General features: G+C 44.5%; 2 protein-coding genes across 2 annotated transcripts in view; one reads left to right on the forward strand and one right to left on the reverse strand.

The window, feature by feature from the left end:
• The window catches only part of BOLA3 (bolA family member 3), a 460,366-nt gene that overhangs the window by 34,813 nt on the left and 402,050 nt on the right, over positions 1 to 23,503 (reverse strand). The gene's annotated exons all lie outside the window — the stretch shown is intronic.
• Positions 14,293 to 23,503, forward strand: part of LOC310643979 (hexokinase-2-like) — a 42,596-nt gene continuing 33,385 nt past the window's right edge. The window contains exon 1 of the mRNA XM_083368711.1: positions 14,293 to 14,393. Coding sequence (XP_083224837.1) covers positions 14,349 to 14,393 — 45 coding nt within the window. The 5' untranslated portion in view covers positions 14,293 to 14,348. The remainder of the gene's footprint in view (positions 14,394 to 23,503) is intronic.

The following is a 23,503-nucleotide window of genomic DNA, read 5'->3' on the forward strand; positions in this document are numbered from 1 at the left end:
GGTTGGGAGCAGGAACTCACCTGGCCTCCCTTGCCAGACTGGCAATGTTCACACCTGGTTCCCATGGGCCATAGGGCAAACTGCTGGCTGAGCGGCTGAGCAGAAGAAGTCCTTCTGCCTCTGAAATGCATCCCATTGGGTTGCCTTCTGGGCAGTCACTCCTGCAGGCTTCAGGAGGGAGGGTCCAAGGTGCAGGGGGTGCTTGAATATGTGCCAGCCACTGGCTTCTGTCCAAGCCCAGGGACAAGGGCAGAGACGTTTGCCCTTGAAGTTTGAAACTCAATATAGAAGAGTGGACTTTAAAAGTTTCCAACCTGGCGGAAATGGCAAAGATCTCAGCGTACTTGAAAGATCATTCGCAACAGAGATATATTGTGGAGTGGAAAAAATGGATTGATTACATCCAGAATAAATAAGGGACTAAAAAGTTTCACTTAGCATTTGAATAAGTATTGGTGTGATATTTATATTGATTGTAGTTATTTTATAAGAGTTAAAGTGCGACAGATTTAATAGTTATTGTTGTTTGCATATGCTAGATTATGATTGTTTTTACTGTTATACCTTGTATTTAGCTCTGGGAAGTCAGGGAGGGGGGAGGGGGAGGGAGGGAGGTGTTGGGGAGGGTTGGGAAGAGGGGAGGGGGTTGGGAGGGGTTTTGTTTTGTTTTGTTGAAAATAAAATGTACTGTAAAACTTTTCAATAAAAAAAAGAAATTTGAAACTCAATGAAATCTGCAGATGACACCAAGCTGGGGGGAATAGCCAGTTCCCCAGAACATAGTCTAAAGACCCAGAAGGATCTTGACAGACTTGACCACTGGGTCTATCTAACAAAATGAAATTCAATGTAGAGACAAGTAAGGTTTTACACTTAGGCAAGAAAAACTAAATGCACCAATACAACCTGGCTCAACAGCATAACTGTGAGAGAGATCTATGTATCCAGGTGGATCACCACTTAATTATGAGCCAGCGGTGTGCTACAGCTGCCAAAAAAGCCAATGCAGTCCTAGGCTGCATCAGCCGAGGGATACCATCAAGATCGCTGCCTTATACTGCACTGGTGAGACCACGTTCAGAATACTATGTCCAGTTTTAATCACCATGATACAAAAAAGATGTTTCATAGTTAATAATAGCCTGACAGAGGCATGTAATATTGAGAAGGGCACAAGGCAAGGGTGTCTGTTATCGCCCTTGTTATTTGTGTTAACATTAGAGATATCATTGGTTAAAATACGGAACTCGGAAAAAATTAAGGGGATACAAATTAGAGATCAGGATTATAGATTGAGAGCATTCGCAGATGATCTGGTTGTTACAGTGACCCAGCCAGAGAACTCTGTTGTGGACCTGATGGAGATAATAACACAATATGGGAAGGTTTCTGGATTTAAAGTTAATATACAGAAAACCAAAATTTTGGCCAGAAATATGACAGTTTCGCAAAAGGCTCTCTTAGAAGGATTAACTGGATTTGAGATTGTTAAAAGGGTTAAATATTTGGGGGTGATTTTGTCGCCCTCTAATACAAAGCTATATAAAAATAATTATGAAAAACTATGGGGGAAAGTTCAAAAAGAATTGGAGACTTGGGAAAAATTGCAATTGTCTTTGTTGGGACGGATTGCAGCAGTGAAAATGAATGTCCTGCCTAAATTTTTATTTTTATTTCAAATGATACCTATTCTTAAGAAAGACTCTAATTTGGAGGAATGGCAGTGAGGTATCAATAAATTTGTCTGGGCAGGGAAAAAGCCACGAGTTAAACTTAAGATTGTGCAGGATACTCGTGAGAGAGGTGGCCTTAAAATGCCCAATTTTAAACTATATTATGAAGCTGCTGCATTAGTAGGAATAAGTGATTGGATTAATTTGACACAAGAGAGATTATTAAATCTTGAGGGCCATGATTTGTTGTTTGGCTGGCATGCATATTTGTTGTATGATAAGAAGGTAGACAATGTGTTTAGAGTGCATATTTTAAGACAGGCATTGCTGAGAGTTTGGAAGAAGTATAGACATAAGTTAGATTGCAAGATACCATTGTGGGCAATTCCAAAACACGCAATAGAAAATATACATGCTGGTTTCAAACATGATGTGACTACGTACAAGGAGATCCTAAGTTTGGAAAGAAATGTCTGGTGTTTGAAATCATATAGCCTCTTGCGAGAAGAGAAGGTTGTTCAAAACTGGTTTCAATATACTCAGTTACGGGCCAGGTGGAAAGAAGACCAGAAAAATGGTTTTACAATGACTGATGAAAATTTGATAAAGCAAATTAGAAATCAGGGTCCAGCACATATCAAACGGATATATCTTGCATTGATAGAGATTGACTCAGAAACAGAGCTTGTTAAGGATTGTATGATAAAATGGGCCCAAAACATCCAGGAAGTTATCACAATGGACACGTGGGGAAAGATTTGGGTGAGGAACATAAAATTTACACAAGCTCAAAATCTAAGAGAGAATTTTTACAAAATGTTTTACAGATGGCATTTAGATCCTAAAAAGCTTGCAAGTATGTATCCGAATTATCAGCCTAAATGTTGGAGGTGCGGTGATGAAGATGCAACATATTTTCACATATGGTGGACATGTAAAAAGGTTAAGGCTTTTTGGATAAAAGTCTGGTGGAACATGCAGAAGATTTTTAAACAGAGGATAAAGTTTTGTCCGCAACTTTTTTTGTTGGGAATAATTACAGATGCTACAGTTGTGGACACCAAGCTGATGTTGAATTTAATTACGGCAGCAAGACTTTTGATAGGTCAGTATTGGAAGAAAGAGGAACTGGCGACCATAGAAGAATGGACTTTAAAGGTTTCCGACCTGGCAGAGATGGCGAAGATTTCGGCCTATTTGAAAGATCACTCGCAAGAACGCTATATTATGGAATGGAGAAAATGGATTGAGTTTATCCAGAACAAGTATAGGGTTAAGAAGTTTTATGTAGCATTTGAATAAGTCTTCTTTCTTTTTTTTTCTTTTTTTCTTTTGGTTTTTCTATATATATTTAATATTACTAAGGCTTGTTTTATCCTATATAAGCTAGAGAGTGATGGATTTTAGAATTTATAGTTGTTAGTATATGGTTGTTTATGATTGCTTTTTATATATATACCTTGTATTTAGCTCTGGGAAGTCGGGGGGGGGAGGGGGGGAGGGGGGGAGGTACGGGGGGGAGAAGGGAGGGGGAGGGGGTTTTTAAAGGAAAATTGTATGTTAAAACTTTTCAATAAAAAAAAGATGTTGAGATTTTGGAACGAGTGCAGAAAAGAGGAACAAAGATGATTAGGGGACGCGAGGCTGAAACCTATGAAGAACGGCTGCAGGAATTGAGAATGGCTAGTTAATGAAAAGAAGGACTAAGGCTGACATGATAGCAGTTTCCAATATTTGAGGGGCTGCCACAAAGAAGAGGAGGGGGGTCAATCTATTTTCCAAAGCATCAGAAGGCAAGACAAGAAACAATGGATGGAAACTAATCAAAGAACAACCTAGAATTGAGGAGGAATGTCCTGACAGTGAGAACGATCCATCAGGGGAAGGGCTTCCCCTCACTGGAAGTTTTGAAGAAGAGAATGGACGGCCGTTTGTCTGAAATGAACTCTGTTATTCTGTTAAGAAATGTTTCCACATTTGCTGTTTTCATTGGAACAACAGCTGTTCCCTTGACTAGAACATAGAACAAATAATAATTGGGTTGGAAGAGACTTGAAGGTCTTCTAGTCCAACCGCTACTCGAGCAGGAGACCCTAGACTAGTTTTGTTTTTTCTTCTTAATATTTTTTTTGCAAGATAAAAATGATGCAGATTTTAAAAAAGAAGCAAGAAAGAATAATAAATAAGTAAAAAAGGAAATAAAAAGGAAATAGAGAAGAAAAAAAAGAGAAGAGAAGCAGCTTCCAATCTTTTTCACAGCAGTTATAAATGCATTAATATTTCCTTTTCATAAGCTACCCTTTTTAATCTTCAAACCCATAAATCACCAATTAATTTTTCTCTTTTTTCAGCAAAAAAGCCAATACAGGATTTGCAGTCGCTGATAAACATAGTTCTTGATCTTTCTCTAATCAAACAAGTTAATTTTTCCATCTCTGCTAATTCTGTCATCCTCGCCATCCATTCCTCTGTTGTGGGTATTTCAGTGTCTTTCTATTTTTATGTATATAATAGTCATATATAAAAATAATCTTCTGTGGCTCTTTTCTAATTGGCTCTCCATTAATCTCAGCAAGAAAAGTTCTGGTTTCAGCTCAATGCTCATCTTAAAAATTCCTTATTCCAGATCTCTATTTGCCTGCATCGCCCTCTGATATTCAACTTTTATTTCTTCCATCTTCTGATCAGTCTCTACTGACTTGTCTTCTATTTTCTGTTCATTCTTTGTTCATTCTTTCTAACCATCTGTTGGAGGCTTTCTACTTGAGAGTTTATGTTATGAATTTCTTGATTTATTTTATCAAAGTTGTCTTTTGTCTCCTTGTTATTTTTCCTTGTATCTTCTTTGTGAGAAGAGATTGCCTCGTGGATCGCTTGTTATACCACTTGCATTTCCTTCTGAAAGTTGTTAGATTTTTCTTGTTGAAGCATTGATCCAATTGATCTCTGATATACCGGGCTTGCTGAGGTGGAGGATGGGGCTGAAGGTGCTTTCTTATCAGTTTTAGCTAAATTCAGAACACTCGTTTTTGTTTCCGTCGTCTGCAGATGATGACCACCCTTATGGGGTCCCCAACCGTCCTAGGAATACTCTCCAAAACCCTAACCATATAAAGGCCTCCCCAGGAAGTCCTTTCTTCCAAAGCTTCTGGAACAATAGGTTACGAGGAGAGGCTGCCTCCAGCCCTATCCAGCCTCCAGAAGCGCCTCTGGCTCTGCAGCTGAGTAGTTTGTACCCCTCAGCCCAGTGCCAGGAAAATGGAGCTTCCTGCACAAAGAATTACAGAATTACAGAACCTAACAAACCTGAAACAGAAGAGGAAGCTGTGAAACCTGTCAAATTTGCTCTCGGGAAAAGTTCTAATGGGAAATTCCCCTGATAAATTGAAGGAAGCCACAGATGTAAATAAATAAATAAATAAATAAAGGGGGGGAGGAAGTTACAAGGAAAGGAGCCCCCCTCCCCTCCCCCATGAAGAATTCCCAGTCAACGCCTTTAACCAGCTAGGCTGGTGGCTCATTACTAGGATGATAAAAGATGCTCTGTGAGTGAATTGTCTGCTTCGGGGTGGTTTGTGTCTTGACCAGGACAAAGGCCCAAACTCCCAAGTTCTGGGGGTGGGATGGAAGGGAGAAAATTAGGAAGCACCTTAATTAAAAAGTGTTTTCTAGCAAATCTAAGCAATAGAAGCCCCACTTTTACCACAATAGGTTTTTTTAAACTGATCTGTTCATTAACAAAAAAAAACCGTGTATCGGTCTGTCCTTTAAAAATATTAAAGGAAGCATAGACAGTATTTTATTTTGAAAAATGTGTGTCTTTGTGTTTAATAACATGCTTTCTGGATTTCCTCTAAAAATGCAAGCACCAATGAGGTCCAGCCTAAGTACGCCAGAGATTTTTGTGATTGATCTGGACTAAGAATTCTCGCCCAGAGTCACTCTCGAGAGTGGGATGGGTGGCACATCAATTTCATAAATTATGCAATAAAGAAATAAATTTTCTTTTGCAAGATGCAGATGGAATCATGCAGCTTAAACATGGTGTTTTGCACAACCATGGCACTGAACTAACCTATTTTCTGGCTCCCAAAACTAACCACATGTCTTCGATTTGGATAATGTGCTGAGATACCCCCCCACCCCCATAAAACAAGGGAGAGAAACCTGGGATTCTTTAGGACTCCTTCACCAGCAGGGGCCACAGGAGGCGGGTGCACTCTCCTCCATGGAGCATAAAGTAAGTTGTGTCTAGATGTGATTGTCTGCTCCCTACTCTTATCTATGGGGAGGGTGTGCGTGTCACCAGAATGTGATCACTGGTGTGCTTATGGTCCCTAGATCAAAGAGAACCCCTTGCCTGCCACCTGATCCTTGCCCTGCCCTGCTGGCAAAGCAACAACCTGTGCAATATTACCACCATTTATGGGCAAAGTGTTGCTCATTATATGGTTAGCAATTTGTTTGAAAATGAATTGTCTCAAAGGTCCTTTATTCAAAAGGCAACTGGACTTTGCTTTTTCCTTGAAGATGTTCCTTCTGAACATCTGAAGAACTGAAGAAGTTTCTTGGATGAGAAGTGATACATTCTCAAGGGAAAAAACAACAAAAAAGTCCAGTTGCCTGTTGAAAAAGCACCTTTTGGACAACTATGACCTGGATGACTGAGAATCTCCATAGACAAAATGAATTGTTCATTTTAGCAATCAAAACTGGGGTAACATAGCAATAATAAAATATTTTATACCAATTTTCTCTAGGTATAATATTCAAAATAATTTAATGTTCTTCCAATTTCCATTGTTGCATCTTGATTACTCTATGGGAAGTCAGCCCCTCCCTCCCCTGAGAAAGAAATATTTTGGGGAATATTAAAAAGGCAGAATATATTTCTCCAAAGGAATAATGGAGAAGCTCTTAAAGAAAGGCAGAAAACTTTTCCCTCCCTCCCAGCCAGAAACTCAGCAGAAACCAGGTCTGTAGAAATGCAAATTCAATAATCCTTTCAGAAAGGTTGGACTCAGGAAGCTAGAAGCTGATGAGATTAGAAAGACAAAGACCCCTAAAATCTACATACCCCACCCAAACTCTTAAAGATATGACTTTTGGGACACAATAGGATTAACCCACCAATATCAGAAAGGCACGCTGAACCTCCAGTCCAAGTTCATGCCACAGGAACAGGAACTCCAAACACAAAAGCCCAAGAAGGTATAAAAACCCACCACTCCCAGCAACCTGTGGTCAGCTGCTCCAGAGCCTCATGTCTTGTGATTTTGCTCTTTAAGAAACTACAACCTTCTTTCCAAAGCAGTCTCCATTTTGTTTATTCCTGGCTTGGACCAGACCCTGATGAAGACTTTTCTTTCAACAACTCCATTCAAATTGTACCCCCGTTTAATTAGTTTAATTAGTTAGAATAGGTATTTGTTCAACTTCTGAGGGCTACTTCATCAAAAATCCATCAATAGTGTATAGCCCAACAAGTGCCTAAGTCATTTGCAATCCAGGAAATTGTCTCAGTATTTTCCTTAGTCATAATGTTACACTGAAATGATGGACACATGCTCTTGATCTTTATGCAATATGAAAATTAAATTTAGCAGTTCACAACTAGAACCAGAAGATTTAATATGCTTCAAATGTCAAACATTTGGGAAATAATTCAACTAATTCACATGAGATACCAGATTATCCCACAGGACTGTGGCTCCACAGGGACTTGACCCAAAGTGTGTTTGTATAGCTTTGCTAAAATTCGGTTTCCCCAGATCCAGGAAATCTAATTTGTACATAATGTAAATATCTTAATTCAGTAAAATGTAATGACAAATGCATTTTGTATTTGTCAGGGCCCACTTCAAAGCCTCATCCCAAGAAAGTAGAACTCGTGGAAGCAGTTTCCTACAAAAGGATCTTTTATTAGGAGAAGTTGATAGCAGGCATAATAGACAGGATCTGAGGATTTCCCACTCAGATCAATAGGTTTAAGTGTCCCAAGCGAAACCTCACCCTGTAGTTTATTCGGTCAGTTCAAACAGGCCAATCCCCAGGTGCCAGGTTCCTAGTGGGAAAATAACATCAGGCCATCTCCACTGCAGCCACGATGTTTTGGCGGCTCTTCACATCTTATCTTGGGAACACGGAGATAAACCAGTTGCCAGAGGTTACATTCCTTTAGTTCCCACCCACCCCTTTGCTAGCTGACATCAAGGGGAGGAAAGTTCACAGAAGAAATATGCAGGAAAGCAAAATGTTACATTGTAGCAATAGAGGAAATCAAGGCAATAAACCAGAAGCACTCCCCCCCCACCCCCAGGGGTATGGAAGAGAATGAGATTCGGGTCAGGATGAAAGAGAGCAGAAAAGGAATGGGTTAGGAGGGGGAAGGGGAACCCTGTAGATATGGGTTCTGACAGTATTTGTCAGATTTCAACCAATCAAGGTGGCTCCTGATCCATGGAGCGTAAGGTTTTTTGTAAGTCATTTAATCCTGCATGGGGTCTGGGAGAAAAACAACATTGGCTGTGTTCACACTTCATGTTAATGTATTCACTGGGTTCTGGCTTCGTGTGTTGTGTGAAGTCAGCTAACAGTGATTTATTCAGCAAACCATGGCTAGGTAAATATAACCTTAACCTGAAGGAGGGATTTGATGATTGTAGTGGAGAATGGTTTTTCTGGCAGGAGAACCCAAGGCAGATTTTGTGAGGGTGATTGTTTTGTTGTGGCTCTTCTTGCTGCCAAACATTAGACTCTTTTTCTTTTCAAGGATTCAGTGGCTGCCACTGTCTCCTGGCTGTGGAAAGGCAGCTGGCGCAATGAAAGGATGAGGCAACCAGAACTTCTCCTTTGGGTTTCCCCCATGGCTGAAAAAGAGCCACAACTTGCATTTCTTTTGTGATTAACTTCTCAGTCTTTCCTCTTCAAATAAACTAAAATAATCAAGCAGAGGATAAGAGGGCTGGGGAGCCTTCAGCCTCTTCTTTTCAAAAGGCATGCTGGAACCAATTATGGGTTTCAGTGAATCCCAGGACTGTAGAGCCAGAAGGCACCAGTGGGATCACGTAGTCCAACTCTCTGCAGTGTGCAGAAAAATCCATTTGTAGCATGGTCAAGACGTAGCCGCCCAATCTCTTTTTAAGGCTTCCAGGAATGGAGGACTCACAACTTCCAAGGGAGACTGTTCGACTGGTGGTCAGACTTTTCCATCAGGAAGTTTTCCCTATACAGTATTTGAATTAAATGTTATACCTGTTACTTCTGGTGCCTGAAAAATAATTCTTACCATTTTTCCAGTGGCTTCCCTTGAAGGTTTAGAAAAGGCGAGGAAGGTGAAACAGGACCTGCCCTTTCAGGACAGTCTGAAAGAATTGAAGATGCTCATTCTAGAAAAAAGAGGATGGAGGGGAGACCTGATACCAGGTCCTCTTTTTTCTAGAATGAGCATCTTCGATTCTTTCAGACTGTCCTGAAAGGGCAGGTCCTGTTTCACCTTCCTCGCCTTTTCTAAACCTGTTCAAGCCTGCCAGAATCCTTCCAGAAATGTGCTGTCCAAATTGTGCAGGGTGCTCCAGAGACGGCCTCCCCAGTGCAGGGAAGAGGTACCTTGTCCCCACAGGTACCTTGTTCCCATGTGCCTATTATTCCCGGAAGCTGTCGGAGGAGAGGAATTATACAATATGGGCCGAGCTGTTGGTGGTCAAAGTCGCCTTTGAGATGTGGCAGTGCCATCTGGAGGGGGCCTGCCACGAAGTTGAGGTCTAAACCATTATAACCCAGAGCACCTATGGACTGCCAGGATACTGAACCAGTGACAGGTGCGATGGTTGCTGTTTTTCACAAGGTTCGACATTAGGATGACGTATGCCCCTAGTGAGTGGAACCGCAAGCCTGAGTTCACCCGCGCTTCATTGCACATGTGTTCCAGCTGCACGGGTAGTATCCAACAGTGGTGTGCAGTTTATGCTGCATTTCCAGTAGATGGTACTACTGTAATGGAACCGAAAGTCCAGGCGTGTATCTCTTTGGCCCATCCCATGGAAACTAATGGGGGCACAGAGAGAGTGAACACCATCATGTCACAGTACCTACGATGTTTCAACAACCAGCAGCAGGAGGTGCTGGCATTGGTGGAGTTTGCCTAAAATAACCCCCAGCATGCCTCCACCAGAGTGTTACTGTTCTTCATGAGCTATGGGTTCCACCCTCAGCTCTTCTCATTGGCTCCTTCAGACTCCCCAGTACCTGCCGTCAATAATTTCCTCCAAGTGTTGCAAGCTGTGCACCAAGTAGTGAGAAGCCACCTAGAGAACCAAGGTGGGAGGGAGGCAGAGGCTGCTTGTGTGCAGAAAACCCCAGGTAAATGCAGAGAGGCCATTTTGTGTATGCTAACTCCATTTCACATAGGTCAATATATTTATTTATTCAAAAGGTTCTTTTGAGAGCCTATTTTAGAACACCACTCTGGGGAGCTCACAAAAATAAAACCACAAAAAACCCACGAAAGCAATCCATAAACACAAAGATGACAATCTTGCATTCGGTATTCTGTGTGCCGTGGTCTCTTCTGCCAGCAGCGTTTCCTTGCAGAAGGTCCTGATTAGGAAGCTGAGTGGTGAGGGTCTCCCTCCCAGCCCAAAGGACAGGAGAAAGGGGAGCTGGCACTGGTCTTGATGGGGTTAGGCGGGGGGGAGAGAGGGTGGATGCCAGGAGGGCTTCTTCCTCATGGGGGATTGTGGGCACTGGGTGAACACAGCCCTCCCCTGCCCCCCCCCCGTTCCCTTGGCTCTGCTTTGGGATATCCAGCCCTCTCCGTGGATTTTTCTCTCCCTGAGCTGTCCCTTTGATAGGGTTTTGTGATGGCTACACTTGAATCACATTAAAACACAAACAGACAAACCCTGGGAGGAGGATGAGAATTCTAATGGTAGAAATAGTCAACAACAACAACAACTTTATTGATTAGCCCTTGGGCCATATCAAAGTGCAAAGTTCCAGCAACAAATTGTTACTAAAATTTGATAAAGGCAATTTAAAATGGAATTTGATAAAATACAATTTAAAATGGAATTTGATAAAATACAATTTAAGATAAGATAGTAATAAAATACAATCTAAAATGAAATTGTAATAATGTACAATAATTTAAGATATAGATAAAATATGATAACATTATATTTTGGAGTCGCCCTTACAATCTACCCCAATCAGTCCCACATATGCAGATCTCAACCGGATCATTTTGTTTAAGTACTGTGCTACATTAAATGTTATTTTCAAGTTCTGGCCAGACATAAGGTAAGTTATTTTTCTGTGGGGATCCCAATGGGTCATTCGTTTGGTATATAGACCAAGATACCTGTCTCTCACCCTCTTATACAAACAACAGTCAAATAGGTCCTCTACCTCTGCCGCTCCGCAAATGCAGAGACGCTCATTGTACGGTATAGCATGAAATCTCCCATATCTGACCATTGTGTCAAGCTGTTCGAATCTCACTCTCGTAAATATCTCCCTAAGATGTTTTGGGAGTTGTAACTTCAAATAACTGTCCACTTGAAAAGTACGTTTGTATTTGCTCAGCCATTTCAAGTTACCCACCTTACCAAGGATAGCTATATCAGTTTGTGCTTCTATATCCTTAATTCTTTGGACAACTCTTTTTTTGGATTGTTCTGTTACGCAAGAGACAGGAAGGCCACAGCTTCTTACAAAATTTGTTAGTTTGGTGATCCAGGAGATTTGTGATTGTAGTTTTATTTGCTCTAGTAGGCATAATTTGGAGAGTCTATCAGTCTCCATTTCATTAGCTAGTCATTTCTAGCTAATTTATCAGCAACAGGAAAGGGAGAGTTAACCCTGAATCAATTGCTGGCCTGATGTGAGTTCCTTGATAAGGCTATCAGGCAGTTTTCCAGGAACTTTACATCAAGAATGAGAGCCAAAATGGAAAACTCTAAAAGCAAAAGAAGGTTTTTCAACAAGATGCGGTTTCCCTGCTAAAACCAGCTAAGCCAGTCCTACAATATTAAAAATAATAGTGAAGGGGGTTTTGCTTGCTGCCGATTTAGAAAGTTTGAGAAACATTTGGATCCCCAAATAAATGATTTTCATGCATGCTTATAAAATACTTCCCCTGATAATTCTCTCTTACCTCTTTAGGGCAAGCCACCCAATTCTCTGTGGTTTAGTGTCCTTCCCCATTCTCCTCCCTCACTCCCCCCCACCCATTGGGGCCACTGTTATTCCCAGCAGCATCAAAAGGTAGGACTTTTGCTGCTTTGGCAGTGCCGACTCTTTCTGATTGTCAGTCGAGGGAAACAGTGTCAGGGCAGGAGAAGTTTCAAGCCGATCAAGCAGCTCTCCTGGGTTTGCGTGGCACTGGATCCCCAAAGTGGGTCCTTGGAGAAGCTGGGATGCAGCTGATTCTCTTGTCACAAGTTGCAGAGTTCCCTGGCCTGGCCTGCATTCAGGAAGGTCATGTCAGGATAGCGTCTTCCTTCCTGCGCTCTTCTGCCCAACAATCTAATCTCCCTGGGATGGAATTAACAGCGCAGCATCTCGGCTCTGCTTTAAACCGCTTTTCTTTCCCCTGCTCATTCCATTAAGGCCAAGACAGCCCCACCCCACGTGTGTGCTTCAGGTCACGTCCCTCCTCAAAGAGAGGGGATGGGGCCCCACTGGGGCACTGACTCAGCCTGTGGGGGGAGGGCTTCCGCCTCACCCTTTGCTCCTTCTTCCTCAGCTATTGCATCCCTTCCCACCTGCTCCACATCCAAACTGAAGTCAGGTTCATTCACACAATGACCAGCAAAAAGGTGTCCAGGTTGTTCTGCTGCCAGACGAGCCGGCTGCAAGACAGAGTTCTGCACGTGGCAAGGCTCTCCCGTTTCACCAGGTCCAGAGCTGAGGATCTGCTTTAGGAGCAGAATGGGGAGCAAAGGCAGCACACACACCTCCCCCAGTCCTTGCTCTGGGTTCAGGGTAAGGCCAGATGGACAGTTTGAAATATGGTAAAGGGTCCCCTCAATGAGGCCACCTGAGCACCAAGTGTTTTGTGCAAAGTGGAAAAAACATGCATTGTGCAGGGAAAACTCTCAGGAGCCAGTACTCCTGCACTTTGTCCTTAATTGATTAGCATCCTCTATTTTAAAGTATAAAATGACACCCAGACACCTGGCCAATAGGATAAAGCCAGCAGCTTCGAGTCACCCATCGTCCCAGAAATGTCTTATGCTCATAATTTTGGTCTGGGCTTGCTGGTGCTTGGCTGCTAAGCAGGCCCTGATTCTGAGCCGAGCCTGACGCAGCCAGCCTTCCCGGCCGGAGATCCAAAGGAGAGCAGCCAAGGGGGGTCCATGAGGCAAGCGAAGGAGGCTTACTGTGTGGTGTCCTTGTCTCCCAGAGAATCGGTCCACCCACTGAAGCTTCAAGGGCTTCAGGAGCCATTCCCAGCAAGGCCCCTGGGTTTCCATCAAAAGGAGCAGAATCAAGGCCCAGAAGGAGGGAGGGAACTGAATGTCATAAAATAAGTTTGGGTCACTGTTCACACATCACACATTAATGTGGCTTGTTCTGTTTCAACTGAAAAAGTTGGGAGAGCCAGCTTGCCATGATGGACAAACTAATTCTGTGCCAAATCAGTTTCTCATTTCTCTCTGAGAAATGCGTAATACATAAAGGAGGTGTACTTGGAGTGAGAATGATTAAGAAGGTGGAACGGGTATTGTGAGGCATGGGCACATATACAGAGACGTGCCCCCCTGCTGCCAGTGGGCAACCTGCATGCAGCCTGTGTAAACTGAAACTTTGCCAACAGATCCTCCATGACCAGAGGCAGTCTACCTCTAAATGCCACATGCTGGGAACAACACTTGCATGGCTGCTCAGAAGCTCCCCAGAACTGGCCAGAGTGGAAACAAGACAGAACCTTGCTCTGGTTGGGCAGGACCGTCTTTTACTCTCTTTAAGTCTTATTAAGACTTAAGTATTAAGTCCTTATTTCCTTTAAGTCTTATTAAGCTGGGGCAGCTGGTCTTCCTCGTGGATCCATGCTGAAAACCGGGGCTGCCTTCAGACAGCAGTGTGGTGGGACGAAGCACGTTTCCTCCCCATTTATGGTCAATGGAAAGAAAGGAAAAACCAACGATGAAAGAATCTGGGGTGGCTTCAAGGTTTTGCACAAGGGGTCTCTGTGACAGATGCCCCCAAATTAGCAACAAGCACGCTTCCTTAGCATTTTGATGATGACATGCTGCTCTTTCACTAAAACCACTGAAATACTGCAATCCATCACAGAACTGGCAGTAATTTTTTAAAAAAATTCCAGAGCCCTTCAGTTCCTAGGTTGTGTTGTCCTGCAGATGCTTCAGTGAACAGTTGTTGTTTCCCACAGCCAGCGTGCGAGCCAGGCAGTGACTGCCCAAGAGGAAAAGCCACAGCTGAGATGTGGTGCCCAATGTCCCTTCTCAGCCTCCCTCATTGCCCAGAAGTCAGATTCAATGCATACAATCCTGTCTGCCTGTGCGACACACTCAGCCTCGCCCAGCTGGTGACCTCAGCCAGCTTCTTCATAAATGCTCCCAGAGCTGTCCTCTGCTCATGCCTTCCTGAGCTGGAGGACACCAGGGCAGCTCCAGATCACCTGCAGTTGCTACCAAGAAATTGGACAGGATGGATGACAGGGAGGAGACCAAGAAGCAGGAAATCTTTAATCAGGTAGGTTTTTAGAAGAGAAGAGAAGAGATCTTTCCTATTTTTTCCACAATCAACTAGACTTCAGCTTCAATGTTAACCTTGCTTACGGTGATTATTTGCCCTCAAGCCGGTGCTGGAAACCACATTTTCTTTGCGATGATGATCCCTAAATTGCTCTTTCAGGTCTTCCAAGAGAGCCTCCATCACCACAGTGCCTGCACCTGGCTGCTGGTCGTCCTCTTCTCCTCTTTTCCTCCCTCTTTCCAGAGCTGGGTCTTTGCACAAAGTAGGATACTGTAGCCGGGCCATTTGGGCCTCAAGTGAAAACTCTGGGTTGATTAGTACGATGAATCCTCGGTTGGTTTTCTTGGTCATCATTCGCAGTATTCTCAGTGCTCTTCTGCAATGCAAATAGTGTCAGCATGATTCCCCCCCCCCCTGCTTCAAGGCCCAACTTGTGCTTTCATGGTGTACCACAGGGAATACCACGACCTGCCTGATTCTGATCTTTGTAGGGATGGAATCCCTAGTACCCTAGTATGATCTATGTTGTTTGCTTAGCTAGTATTCTGTGACTATCACTAAATGTTGCATCTTATGATTTATGATGAAGAGTTGTATTTTATGATTTATGAATCTATTTTCATACGATTATCACTATTACTTGTATGTACACTGTGAGTTTATGCACCAGAGACAAATTCCTTGTGTGTCCAACCACACTTGGCCAATAAAGAATTATTCTCTATTCTATTCTATTCTATTCTATTCTATTCTATTCTATTCTATTCTATTCTATTCTATTCTATTCTATTCTATTCTATTCTATTCTATTCTATTCTATTCTATTCTATTCTATTCTATTCTATTCTATTCTATTCTATTCTATTCCAAGCCCTTCATGGCATCTCTCTCAAGGGCCGCCTGTGGATTGATTCTTGGCTGCTGTCACTTGGCTAAAGGCAAAGGCTTCACCCCTTCAGGGTCTTCATTGCCAGTTCTAAGGCAGGTGGATCTACCTGGTTCTCATCCAGATTGTTTTCATTTATATAAATTGTGGAGAATTTTTTTGGTATGATTTTGGTTTTTTAAAAAAGTATAGAATAGTTGGTATTTTTATACTGTTTAATTGACTTTGCCCTTCCCTCCTTCTGCTGGTCTTTGAGCATAATAAACGAAGATACACACTCACAGGTAGCGGGGCTGGCCAAAAGGCTTCGTGGGAGCCTGGCCGGAGAGAGGGAAGCGGGAGGCTCGAGCAGCTGCTGCCGGAAGGAAAGAAAGGGGGATGGTGGGTGTTTGTTGTGGGGGAGAGACCAGGTGAAGCCGAGGAGGAGTTTGGGGTTCTGTGCGATTCCTTTCCTCTGAAATGGAGGGAGGGAGGGAGGAGTTTTATCGCTTTCTTTGGCAAGGGGCTCTTGCGAGCGGAGGGAAGAGGGAAAGCTTGCTGGGGTTTTGAACGTAGCTTTTAACTAGAAAGGAAAGGGGGGGAAGAGGAGGAGAGGCTGGTCGCTGCTGCTTCGGAGACCATCCGAACTTGGATCCTGATCACCGGTGCGAGCTGAAGACCTGGTGGGGAGCTGCCCTCGCGGGGCAGGCGGGCTGTTGCCGCGGCGCGGAGCGGAGCGCTGCCTGGGCTTCGCTGTGCTTCCCGCTGCTGCCTGGAGCCGAAGGGTCTCTCTTCCCCACCCCCCACCCGTTTTGCAAGCGGCGGCTGCGAGCCCTTGACTATTGTCGCCACGACTGCCGGGGGGGGGGGGCTGATAAACACTGCCACACATTGACTGCCACGCCTAGGGGTTAGTCATCTTGTTCCTGTAAACTCAGTTGACGACGAGAACCTGCCACCCCTTCGCCTTTTGAGACCAAAATTTCTGTTGCTAAGCAAAGCAGCTGTTATGCCCAGTTGTATGATCTTTTTTGTCACAGTCTTTAAGCAAATCATTGGAATTGTTAAGTGAATCACACAGTCGTTAAGCCACTCTGGCTTCCCCCACGGACTTTGCTTGTTGGAAGCTGGCTGAGGAGGTCACACGTGGGGGTCACACGACCCTGCAGCCATCAAGGCAGGCTGGTTGCCAAATGACTGCGGGGATGCTACGATGGTTATAAGGACGAGGTCTGGACGTAACTCACCTTTTCAGGGCCTTTGTAGCTTCAAATGGTTACCAAACAAATGGTTATATGCCGAGGACTCCCTGTACTGATCTTACTAAGCAACTCCTACCCCCCTGTGGTGGTTAGTGCTTGTAACTCTGAAAAGTTCAGGATGAGCAACACATCTCGTTCGATTGGAGCCCATTTTTTAACCTCAAATATTTCTGGTGGCTCCTCAGGTTTTGGGAAACCTCTCTAAGAGAAATGCAGAGTTTGGCAAAGGGGATCCTTCCACTGTGGCAATGAAAAGAATAAAACCCAGGGCTTGCAAGGCAGTCCGATTCATCCTGGTCGCCCAGCAGGCAGCTGGGAAGGTCTACCCCAGGCTGAAGACAAGAAGGCAGAGGTTGGAAGTCGAGCACGGGGAGCCCCCATATGGTGCGGGAGGGGGGGACAGTTCTTCAAGTCAGCTGGTCCAGAGGAAACCACAGATGGACGGGCTGCTGGGCATCGGACGGGGGGGGGGCTTTGGAGCTCCTGGGTGGGTGTCGGCCTCAACCTCTCCTCAGAGGGGCTTCAGCTGCTGGCTGAGGTTGTGGCCCTGGGTTTGGCTCGAGGGGTCTGGGTCAGCCTCAGGTTTCTCTCCCTGCACTGCGCAATCCGGCACTTCTGTTTTTGCTTGAAACATTTCCCTTACACGGAAGTTATGTAACAAAATTCCAGTTTTGCGATATGCAGCGGTAATGGAAGAAATGTTGCAAGTGTGTGTGTGTGTGTGTGTGTGTAAGCACTCCAGCACTGATTACAACAGATGTGATATTAAATACTGTAGGGCCTCACCCACATCCTAACCCCAAAAAAACCCTGCTTGCAAAATGCAGCCTGAGGACACCTTGTGTGGTGGTATGTAGAAAATGTGTTTTGCGAGTTAATTGGAGGCTGGATAGGTTAAATACACAAATGTTTTAAAGGGGAAGGTTTCACTGGGGCTGGGTCTTCCTTGTAGAACTTGGTGGCGGCAAGGGGATTTGAGCAACATCTTGATGGATGTTTCTAATTATTGGCTTCCTCTGCCTTACTCAGCTCTCTAAATATGCTAGACTACATTTCCCATCAGTTATACAGGTTAGAAAGGTAGGTATTAATAATGGGAGATATTATCTGAAAGGCTTGTAATTCAAAATTATGGGAAAAATCACTTTCTCTGTAATACAATCATAGAATTCCACTAAATTAAATTCCTGTCACCAATTCTTGCTCCTGGTTTTCAATGGCGTAAAATTATCCTCCACTCTGCGTCTGCATCTTGTTGTCAACCAGGTGGTAATGACAGATGGACATCCTGCCATCTTCCACATCTGTGACCTCCTATAATTCTCAGTCTTATGAGTGTAAAATATGGGAATTATTATTCCACACACACACACCCTTGGGAAATGAGTTAAACGGCATCTGGTTTGATTTAAAAGGTACAATTCTGTCTCCGTTTCTGGGACTTTCTTTTCCTTTAGCACATTTGTCTGTGTCACCTTCTCCTTCTCCCCTCTGGAAAGGAAGTTTGCAATTCTCCTCAGCAGCAGCCTACCAAATGCTTCCTCTTCCTGTGAAGAATGTGATTGCGCAGCTCTCCCCCCCACCCCCGCCGACCCCGTGGTGCCAAGTCTTCTGTGCCCAAAAGATCCCATCCTTTGAAGGAGGAGGAGGAGGAGGAGGAGGAGGTCAACTGGAGGCAGGAAGGAGCAATGGTTGTAGCAACTGGCTGACACACCTGACCTCTCTAATATAAGAACTGGGGTTGCTGTGGCCTTTGCCCCCCCTTCTCCATCTCCTCCCCCCTTCTTCATCTCCAGCATCCCTCTGACTTCAGGACACCTAGCTAAATCCATGCTTATAATCCAACAAGGAGGGAGGATCCTGCGCAATGGGGCACGTGATACTGTTTTGGACTGTCACTGGGAGGAGAGTCTGTTTTTAATGTCCCTTTACTCACCCACTGAATGTAATTCTCAGAGCTCTTATAGCACTGGGGAACTAGCAGAAGACGGGAAAAGAGCTGATGTGCTTCTAGTATACAAAAAGGGGAAAAATGGATCTAGGAAATTATAGGCCAATCAGCTTGACATCGACATCTGTTTAAATCCTGGGACAGATAATTAAGTGGAGGATTTGTGAGCAAAGGTCTTACTAGAATCCAACATGGGTTTGTCAAAAAGATCATGCCAAACAAATCTCATTGCCTTTCCTGATCAAGTGAATATGTGGACCAGAGAAATGTTGTGGACATAGTATACTTGGACTTCAGTAAGGCATTTGACAAAGTAGATCACAGCCTGCTTCTTAGTAAGTTAGAAAAATGTGGAATTAGCACCATTAGATGGATTTACTGACCAGCACATGGTCCACAATGGAACTAGATGGAGGTAAGCGTGCTGTGGTGTACCAAAGTTCTGTCTTAGGTCCAGTACTCTTCAACATCTTCATAAATGACCTAAATCAGGGGTGTCAAACTGCCGGCCTGCAGGCTGGATGTATCATAGCAAAACCGCACCCACCCCATTGCTGGGATAGAAGGGGTCAAATTTGCAAATGATACTAAGTTGGAAGGAATTGCTAAGGCGAAGACACTCAAGATTCAGAAGAATTTTGACAGAATTGAGCATTGGCCCAATCTAATAAGATGCAGCTCAGTGGCCAGAAAAATAAGGTCCTGCACTTATGCAAGAAAAGCCAAAGGCACAGGTAGAGAATAGGCAGTACCTGGCTTAAGAGTGGTAAGTAGGAGCCAGCAGTGTGCTGAAGGTGCCAAAAAAACCCAATGCAATCCTCGGCTCCATCAACAGAGGAATAGAATCAAGATCACATGAAGTCGTTGTACCATTATATACCGCACTGGTAAGGGCACACTTATAATATTGCCCCCAGTTGTTGTCACCACAATACAAACAAGAAGCTGAGACCCTAGAAACTGCAGAGAATAGCAACAAAGATGACAAGGGGTCTGCAAGCTGAACTGTATGATCAACAGAGCTAGGTATGTCTCGCCTATTGAAGAGGACGGAGGATGGAGATTCTCAGTCATCCAGGTCACAGTTATCCCAAAGAGGCTTTCTTCACAAGGCAACTTGACAAGAAACTGACAAGAAAGTCGAGTTGCCTCGTGAAAGAAGCATCTTTGGGATTGGAGTGACTCAACAGCCTTCTTCCATGAGTTGAGAGGATGCCATAGAGAAGAGAGGATTGACGTATTCAACAAAGCACCAGAAGGCAGGACAAGAAGGAATCGATGCGAGATCTTTAAAGAGGGACCCAACCTACAATTAAGGAGAACTTTTCTGACAGTGTGAACAATTAATCAGAGGAATAGTTTGCCTCCCAAAGTTGTATGTGCTCCATCACCGGAGGTTTACAGAAATAGACTAGGCTACCATTTCACCAGGATGGTACAGGTAATCCTCAACTTACAACAGTTCATTTACTGACCGTTAAAGTTACATCACTAAAAAAAGTGAGTTTTTACCATTTTTCACACTTGGAACCATTGCAGCATCGCATAGTCACGTGATCAAAATAAAGAGGCTTGGCAACTGACTCATCTTTATGACGCAGTGTCCTGGGAACATGTGATCACCTTTTCCAAACTGTCTCACTTAGGGACAAAAATGTTGAGCTCAATTGCGGTTGTAAGTTGAGGACTACCTGCACAAGGTCTCTTTGCCTTGGGCGGGCGTCCGGACTAGGCGGCCTCTGAGGTCCCTTCTAATCCTGCGACTCTGCTCTCATCTGCCACAAAGGCAGGAGACTAGCCCGAAAGGAAGCGCTTTCTTTGGCTGGAATCTCCTGCCCGGAGGGTCTGCCCTCCTACATGAAGTGGCCATTCAGAGGCAAAGTGGCAAGGATGTCTGTCCTCTCTGGAGGTTGCTGTGCATTCTGCTGAGCATGCAGAGCGCAATCCTCACCTTTGCAAAGTACTGCAGGTGGCAGCCCTCTTTTGGAACCCCGAAGGGCACTCGAGCCAGGGGTCTCTGCCAGGCTGTGCAGCTGCATTCCTTCAGGATCTTCTCATTAAATGGCTTTTCCCCCCAATTTTGGCCACAGAAAAAACTCAGCTTTAATAGGATTGCCTGCTTTCTAGTGTCTGCTTGCCACAGGTTGCAAATATTTTGCAATCTACCTAGCTATTTAAATGTCTTTATCTGATTGACTGCCAAACCAAACACTGAAATTGACAGTAACAAAATATTACAATCAATCAGGGATTATTGGAAATGATATCACAAGTTTTAATGAGCCACTTCCACCTTTTTGTGTCCCAGCAGACATCATTTTGTCACAATTATTCGTTGGTCATTGCTTCTCTGAATTTATTGTAAACTCATGCTTGCACCATCAATCCAAAGCAAACCCCACCCTCGTCCCTCTGAGGTTAAATAGCAAGGGGAGTTTGCTAGAGGCTAGCTGTCAATTTTTTTGGGGGGGGGGTGCCTCCTTTTGGAAGCCCCTGGTTCTGGTTTCCAGAATGATTGGGGGCGGGGAGGATCTGTGACACCCCATCCCAGCCCCTGAACTGTTGCATTTGGTGTGGCAGGAATCCTGGCAAATTACAGCAGAACTCTTCCTTCGTTTCTGGAGCCCAGAGCGAAGGTGCTGGGCTGCCCGCCCTTAACCTGACCTGGAGCTACCGCTTGTGCCCAGAAGATGCTGAGGGTTTTCTCTGGAAGGGCGCAAAACCCCCGAAGGGTTGGGTCTGTTAGTAGCCATGGGAGATTTGTGGCATCCTCAGTGGGGATTTCACTTCTCTCACTCTCCCGTGATAGGAAGCTCAGACATATAAGGAGTTTTTTCATACAACTATTTTCCACACCTAAAAATGGTTTTAGGCTAAAAAAATCAATTTGGGACATTTATGGAGAGCTGCTGTGGGTGGCACAATTAGGCTAACTGAAGTCCACACTGCAAGAGGGAAATTGTGGGTTCCTTGTGAAATGTCTGCATAAAGTTGTTGCACAGGATTGCAAAAGGCATCCAGGAGCTCCGTCATGCCTACATTTTCCCCGCCCTCCTGCCAGAATGACAGCATTCACCGAAACCAAGGCTCTTTTCCACTGGGCCAGTTCTGAAAAAGGCAGACTTTTGGAGGCTGATTGACACAACCCAGCATGCGCCACCTTGGCAACCAGGAATCTTTATTGCCTCCCACAAAGGCAACCCAACATCATGGTTGCAGGAACAGGGCATGCCTAGTCTAGGGGAGACATAATAGCACCTTCTAATATTTGAAGAGCTGCCACAGAAAAGAAAGGCTCAAGGTATTCTCCAAACCACCAGAAGGCAGGACGAGCAACAGATGGAAACTTATCAAGGAGAGAAATTCCTTAACAGGGAGAACAATTAATCAGAGGAACGGCTTGCCTTCAGCAGTTATGGATGCTCCATCACTGGTGGTTTTTAGGAAGAGATTGGACAGTTATTGTCAGAATGGTAGAGGGTCTCCTGCCCAAAGTGGGAGTTGGACAAGACGACCTTCAAGGTCCCTTCCAACTCGTTATTCACTGCACACCTTTATGGCAGTGTATCTCATGCTGTGGGTTGAGGACCCCAGAACAGTCACAAGCCCAATTTCTTTTATACCTGGCCAACACTGCAACATCTGGGAGAGATGTCAGAGCTCTCTTTGATTTTCCTGTGCAATTGGGGCACTTGCTCTGCTATGGTGTTGGCCCTCGGCCACGATATATTATGAAAAGCGCTCCCTGTATCTGCTGTCCAGCCGTAACCCCAATGAATTATTTTTTTATTCCTGGGTGAAGGGGATACCCCAAATTCCTTTAGGGCAGGGGTCCCCAACTCTCGGTCCGTGGACCAGCACCAGTCTGTAGCATGCCAGCATGTGGGCCACACAAGCAAAGCTCCATCCTTGGGATGCAGGCAGTATTTAAAACCAAACCCCATCTGGTCTGTGGGAAAACCTTTCTCCGTGGCACCGGTCCCTGGTGCCCAAAAGGTTGGGGGCCTCTGCTTTAAGGGTAGCGGCGTTTGAAAAGTCCAGCCTTGTGAGTGAGTGCGTGGTGTGAACCGGTCCAGGATTTCATTTTTGTTGTGGTGGCTGCTGGCACCCACTCTCTCTTTCCTGTCCCTGACATTTTCTTTTGATGTTTTGATGATGATGCAAAACAATTCTTCTTCTCCTACTGCATGTAAGAAATGCGAGAAATTGCTGCCGCAGAGCAAACAGTTGTTCCTTCATGGGTGGACCTGATAGAAGTCTTTCTCTTACAAAAAGCCGGGAAGATGAAATGATGGCACTGCTTTGTAAAGAGTCACTATTGAAAGGGGGCCCACATTAAAACATATTTTTGCTTTTAATTTCGGGGGGGGGGATCTCTTTGTTGCTCTCTCCCCTCCCTGATAGCACACACCCCCATATACACACTTAAATGGCAAAAGACAAAATAAATCTTTTCCTTGTGTGGCTTGCATTTCTAGAAATGAGCTGAGTCCATCCCTCTTATCCTTCTATGCCCTTTCAGCAAAATGGAGCTCTGATCTTTGTCATTCTGAACTGTTGACATAAAATGAACTTTCATTCATTTGTTCAAAATCCTAGAATCCAAGGGTTGGAAGGGATCTTGGAGGTCTTCTAGTCCATTCCCTACCCAGGGCAGGAATGCCCAGAGGCTTTTTGAGCTCCTCCAGGGACGGAGCCCCTGACTTCAGAGGCAGCACATTCCCCGGCTGAAAAGCTCTTGCTGGGGAGGAATTTCTCATTTCCAGTTTGGATCTCCTTCTGCAAAGTTTCCACCCACTGGTTCTCATGCTACCCCGAGTATGGAGAATAAATCCACCCCTCTTCCTTGAGACAGCCCTGTGCGTTTCGGAAGACTGTTGTGATGTCCCCCCTCCACCTGCTTTTCCTTTGACTAAGAAAACACCCACCCAGTTCTTCTGAAGCTTCATGGGATTCAAGACCCCCCCCCCACACCATTTTGACTGCTCTTCTCTGCCCCCTTCCAGGCCCTCAACATCCTTCTTCTATT

The sequence above is a fragment of the Vipera ursinii genome, assembly GCF_947247035.1.
Source record: "Vipera ursinii genome assembly, chromosome: 8".
Classification (NCBI taxonomy): Eukaryota; Metazoa; Chordata; class Lepidosauria; order Squamata; family Viperidae; genus Vipera; species Vipera ursinii.